The sequence below is a fragment of the Wyeomyia smithii genome, chromosome 3 (genome assembly GCF_029784165.1).
Source record: "Wyeomyia smithii strain HCP4-BCI-WySm-NY-G18 chromosome 3, ASM2978416v1, whole genome shotgun sequence".
In the NCBI taxonomy this organism is placed as follows: domain Eukaryota; kingdom Metazoa; phylum Arthropoda; class Insecta; order Diptera; family Culicidae; genus Wyeomyia; species Wyeomyia smithii.
In genome coordinates this window covers 68,802,976-68,809,247 of record NC_073696.1, presented here as the reverse complement: position 1 = coordinate 68,809,247, position 6,272 = coordinate 68,802,976, and the positions used below count along the sequence as shown (strand labels likewise).

The 6,272-nt window shown below is 49.6% G+C and overlaps 1 protein-coding gene across 1 annotated transcript; it reads right to left on the bottom strand.

Moving 5' to 3' along the window:
* Positions 1–481: 481 nt before the first annotated feature.
* Positions 482–5,881, bottom strand: LOC129728330 (uncharacterized). Its single transcript, XM_055686767.1, has one exon. The coding sequence runs from the start codon at positions 5,879–5,881 to the stop codon at positions 482–484; it is 5,400 nt and encodes a 1,799-aa protein (XP_055542742.1).
* Between the last annotated feature and the right edge of the window lie 391 nt (positions 5,882–6,272).

Genomic DNA, 6,272 nt, shown 5'->3' with positions numbered 1-6,272 from the left:
TATTTTTAATCGGATCTGTTCGGACCCTTGACTCGACACTTTGAATACCATAGTATGTTCCTCTGGCTGTTTGATTTCTTCCACTGCAATCCAGTGGGAATAAAGTGCACACGCGGTCGGTATCAAAAAGCAAATTTTATTAGAGTGAACAAAAGCCCTTTATTACGGTGGAGAAAAAAACAATACGGTGACCGACCGATCGAATAATTTTATTGCTACTGATCGTAAGCAGGAAGATGAGAGTAGATCAGAAAACGAAATCTGTACTGATATGCCTTATCACAACTACTAGTTCCCCCGTGCAGTGAGCAAAGAGAGAATCAATAAAAACCATGAGAATTTATGCTGCACGGGGGGCGCTCAGATTGAGCTGATCTATATACCTAACATGCCGGCCACCTAAATTCTATTTAGGAATTTACCAATGCGAAAAAAAAAAACTTAATCTAACTTATAAATAACTTTCAGTTGCTCTTCGAAGTTACAGGTCGTCCTTCGGGGTTGGATTCGGAGGTTGAGGGTCGGCGGAGATCGTCGACTGCGTGGTTTCTACTTTCTCGAATGGTAGCAAACAGACACGCGCAGCCTGCCGCTTGTAGACTGCTCCAGTCGGCGTTCGTACCTTCACTACCCTCACTACGCCGTCGGGGCCAGGGTAGATTTCGATGATGCGAGCTAGCGGCCATTCGATAGCTGCGCTTCCGTCTTCCTTGAGGACCACCATTTGGCCCACTTTGAGCGGTGTGGCACGAAGAAATCGTTGGTTCTGGTTATGGAGCTGCGAGATATACTCCTGCTTCCACCGTTTCCAATGATGCTGAACCAGCTGCTGTAGTTGCTGGTAGTGTTGCAGCCGATTTGTGGGGACATCCATGTAGTCCGGGTCGGGAATTGCCAGCAGGGATGTGCCCGTCAGAAAATGACCAGGAGTAAGCACGTCTAATTCACGCGGATCTTCTGACAGTGGGGTGAGAGGGCGCGAGTTCATACCAGCTTCGATCTGAGTGAGGACCGTCGTCATGTCTTCGAAAGACAGTGGGGTGAGAGGGCGCGAGTTCATACCAGCTTCGATCTGAGTGAGGACCGTCGTCATGTCTTCGAAAGAGAGCTGTCGTTGACCCAGGACTCGGATTAGTGATGTCTTTGCGGATTTTACGACCGCCTCCCAGAGGCCGCCGAAATTGGGTGCTCGTGGTGGGATAAACTTCCAGCTGATGCCACGCTGGGTAGCTTCAGGAGCGATTTTTGCCGTCGCGACTGGGTCACGTAGTAGATCGTAGAGCTCTCGAAGATGGTTGCTGGCGCCTTGGAAGTTGAGACCATTGTCCGAATGAATCTCAGCAGGTAAACCTCGACGATACACGAAGCGTCGCAAAGCAGACAGGAAAGCAGCGGTAGTGAGGTCCCCTACCAGTTCGAGGTGGACCGCCTTAGTGCTAAAACACACGAAAACGGCGATGTATGCCTTCTGAGCTGCAGCCTTTCGGTGAACGGGCTTCAAAAAGATCGGACCGCAGTAATCCACACCAGTGACAGTGAAAGCTCGAGAGGGAGTTGTACGGGATTTTGGGTATTGGCCAGAAGGTTGCGAGACAGGGACAGGTTTAGCTCGAAAACAGCGAATACAATGTCGGAACGTGTAGGTTGCCAATGCCTTGCCGTTTATGGGCCAGAATTCTTGCCGGATTTGAGCGAGCGTCATACGAGGACCAGAATGAAGCGAGATTTCGTGATATGCGACTGCCACTTGTCGCGAAAAAGAGTGATTCCCAGGGATAATCATGGGGTGTCGAACAGCGTACGATTCTTCGGCAAGATTGAGCCGGCCACCAACTCGAAGTATGCCGTGCTGGTCTAGGAACGGGTTGAGTAACTTCAACGACGAACTGGCAGGAACAGCACGATGATTAACAAGCGCCTTTATCTCCACAGCGAATGACTCCCGTTGAATACCTCGCACCAATGCATACTTAGCCTCTTGTAAGTCCTTGACGTTAAGCATCGGGGTTGCGAGGAGCGATCTGCGACGTTGACAACTTCGTACGAATCTCACGCAGTATGCCGTAATCCGCAACATCCTCCAATAACACGAATATCGATCCAACAGTGGATGCAGTTGACCGTGCTCCGTTACCACGAGCACGTTCTTCTTCTTCTCCAGCAATTCTTCCGCAGGCTGCTCGTATTCCAAATGTTCTCGGGTATTCCAATGTTGATCAAGAAGCGATAACCAGTGTGGACCATGAAACCAGTGTGGTAGCTCTGCTAGGTCCTTTGGCATAACTCCTCGCGACACGAGATCGGCTGGATTCTCTGTCCCTTTCACGTGATTCCACTGGTGTCTCTTCGTAATCTCCTGGATGTGTGAGACCCGGTTAGCAACGAAAGTAGGCCAGACGTATGGTGGCAGCTTCAGCCACGATAGTACGATAGTCGAATCTGACCAGAAACGAGCCTCGATCTCCTCCATCTTGAGTGCGTGCACGGTCGCACGATATAGTTTGGCAGCAATATGGGCACCGCATAGCTCTAACCTCGCGAGTGTGGCCTTCTTCAGGCTTGCAGAACGAGATTTTGCTGCTAGTAATTCGACCTTAATCTGCCCGGACATGCTAATCGAACGGCCATAGATGCATGCTCCGTAGGCTGCCTCGGATGCGTCGGAGAACACATGGAACTCTGTCAGTACTGGATGATCGGTGAATGCGTGTCGATCCACCTTGACGTTGGCGAGTGACGGAAGTTGTTGGTAGAAATCTGCCCACTGCTTCTCCAAATCCGGTGATAACGGATCATCCCAACCCTGAGTAGCCACCCAGAGTAGTTGCATTCGAATCTTAGCCCAGGCAATAACAGGAGCTGTGAGACCGGTAGGATCGAATAATTGAGCAATGACGGAGTACACCTTGCGCCTAGTCCACTGTCCGCTTACAGTGAGACCTGATACATCGATGCTTAGCAGATCTGGCCCTGACTGCCAGCTAATTCCTAGCGTTTTCACACGCTCCTGGTCGAAACTCAAAGCAAACGATGTTCCCAATTCATCGGAAGTTAATACTGCTTTCGAGTTCGATACCCATTTGTGCAGTCTGAAGCCACCTTTTGACAACAGCTGTACCAATTCTTGCCGCAGCAAGATAGCCTCTTCTTCCGATTCCGCCCCACCGATATAATCGTCGACGTAAAAATCGAAAACTAGCGCCGTCTTCGCTCGTGGAAATTGATCACCTTCATCATGCGCCAGTTGCTGTAAACACCGTGTGGCGAGGAACGACGATGGCGCTAACCCGAAAGTGACCCTGGACATCTCATACGTCGAAATTGGTTCCGTTGGTGAGAACCTCCACAAGATCCGGAGCAAAGGGGTGTCATCGGGGTGTATTATCACCTGCAGGTACATCTTCTCGATGTCAGCAACTAGAGCCACCAAATGCTTGCGGAACCGAAGAAGCAGATCGAAGAGTGAGTCTTGGATCACCGGACTCGTCATGAGAGCATCATTCAGTGAGCGGTTTGATGTCGTCTTGGCTGAACCGTCGAATACCGGTCGAATCTTCGTCGTCGAGCTTGATTCCTTGAAGACCGGATGATGAGGCAGATAGCAGGCAATCCGTTTATCGCGCTTCAATTCCTTCTCTGGAACGATTGCCATATGATTTTGATCCAAGTACGCTTGTATTGCATCGTTGTATCGCTTCCGAAGCTTCGAGTCCTTCTCGAATCGCCGTTCAAGCTGCAGTAGTCTCCGCAAGGCCATGTCCTTCGATTCGCCGATCATTTGCTCGAAACCCATTCGCTTTGGCAGACGCACCACATATCGCCCAGTCGAATCACGGGAGAAAGTATTTTGAAAATGCTCCTCGCAGTCTTGCTCTTCCTGTGTCAGCTTCGGCACATCTTGTAGCTCTTCAATCGTCCAAAACCGCTCGATTTTCTCTTCCAAGGTGCTTGTGTTGATCGTCGCGTGGCAACACGGAACAGGGTTCAGGCTTCCCAAGTCGGCCTTGCCGGCTGCAATCCACCCGAAAACGGTGTTAACAAAGAGTGGAAGTCCTTCGCCGATGCGCTGAATTTGCACTCGACCACTATTCAAGAGCAAGAATTCGTAGAAGTACTCCAAACCCAGGAGAAGATCGATCGATGCTCGCTTGTTAAAACCAGGATCCGCCAACGCCATGTCAGATGGAAGTTTCCAATTACCGATTGGAATTGTTGTTGACGGTTGGTCCTCCGTAACCTTCTTGATGACCAGGAAGTCCATCGGTACCGAATAATCCGAAATTCGAGAACCGATCGTGGCAGACACAGAACCGTTTATCTGAACCCGCGCACTGCCGACACCAGAAATTGGGATATAGACTCCGTTTCTAGGTAGCTTCAGAAGCTGGCACAGCCTCTCCGAGATAAGATTTGCTTGCGATCCGCTGTCCAGTAGCGCTCTCGCTGTATGCAACCGCCCATTGCGATCCTTCACCGATACCAAAACCGTCGACAAAAATATGTGCGCCTCCCTCGAATCTGCTGAAATATTGGCCGCGTAGATTGTAGCCACCGAGCTTTGAAGAGACTGCCGAGGAATTTCCACTGTAGCTGTCGTAGTCGTGGAAGAAACAGAACTACCTGATTGAGATTGATCAGAGACCTGAGCATCAGCCGCAGAACCAGAACCGGATGCTGATGGCCCAGGATGAAGTAGAGTGTGATGCTTCTTGCGACACGTACGGCAACGGTACTTGGAATTGCAGTCTCGACTGTAGTGATCACGTCGGAGACAGTTGCTACATAGTTTTTTCGAATTGACGACCTGGAACCGCTTATCCAAAGGCATCTTCACGAACTGTGGACAATTACTTAAGTAATGAGGACCGCTGCAAGAGACACATTTTGGCGAGTAGCCTTCCGACGCTGCGTGGACTGACAACTTCGGTGCTGGTTTCTTAAACGGAGTGGACACAGAGAGTTGTGGGGCGCGCTGGTTTTCGGAGGACTGGTCGACTGCAATCGCATCCAGAATCCGGGTTTGACCTTCTAAGAACTCCATCACGTGTAGATAGGCAGGCTCTTCCCTTTTCACGGCAAACTCCTCCCATTCCTTCTGCGTGGCATCGTCCAGCTTCGATACTAATAGCTGCGTCAGTATCGCTCCCCAACCCGTTGTTGCTTCTCCTAATAAATCCAAAATTTTCAGATGTCGATCGAAGCAATCGATGACGTCATGGATTCCACTCGCAGTCATCTTTTTCAACTTCGGGTACTGTAGCAAAGCGTTTACGTGTCGCTTTTTCTGCAAGTACACATTCGAATAACGTTTGGTCAACGCAGACCAGGCAACCCCATAGCTCGCTTCGCTCATTGGGAATGCATCAACGACCTTCAACGCCTCACCCTTTAGAGACGCTCGTAAATAATGAAAACGTTGTATCGCGCTCAGATCCGGATTGCCATGGATCAGCGATTTAAATGTGTCATAAAATGGCAACCATTTGTCGAATTCCCCATTGAATTCTGGTAGATTTATTTTGGGTAATTGAATATTGCCACATGAGGGGGTGCGTGAGGTTCCAGAGGGGGTGGGGAGAGTAATGGGAGTGGTGGATGGCAATTTCGCTTTCAACTCTGCCCTTACCTTGAAGTACAACTCCTCAAACTGGGCCCGAGTGTGCTTGTGTTCATTCACCTTTTCTACATGTTCCTCCATCTCCTCTATTTGCGTTTGAGCCTCTTCGAATTCGTCCCATTTTTCGTCGAGTTTGTCGATTCTGGATTGGACCTGGAGAGCGTGATTGGCCGGGTCGTATTGCTTCAAGAACCGTTCCGTTCGTAAAAGAAAATCGACAATGTTGTCGCGCACATGCAGCTTCGGCTTAAGCTTCTTCGTCATCTTGCCAGCATCCGTCGACGAAAACTGTAGAAAGAAATTCGAAGCACGCACAGCACCACAAAGTCAACTGATAGTTAATTGGAGAGAGGCTCACCTGAGAGCCTAAATGAATAGGCCTTGTATTTATTAAAACTGCCAACAGGAACAATCTCCAATTTTTTCGATAAGGTTGTGAACATCACCGGAAAGCTGCATTCAGCTTGATCGAAAGACAGCCCAAAAGTCGAAATGGTTGTAGAAAAGTACGCGCCTCCGGAAACGAGTATACTTTAAATATTGTGAAACCACCGTTTAGGTTCCACTGTCGCACGAAATTCTCGCTCGAATCCGTCACCCCAGTGATCATCAGTCGGTCCGTTCCACCTACACGTATTGTGATCGTCCTGGCCAA

What these genes read in the sequence shown, in the direction of transcription:
- LOC129728330 (XM_055686767.1), bottom strand. Translation starts at nt 5,881, where the DNA reads ATGACGAAGAAGCTTAAGCCGAAGCTGCATGTGCGCGACAACATTGTC.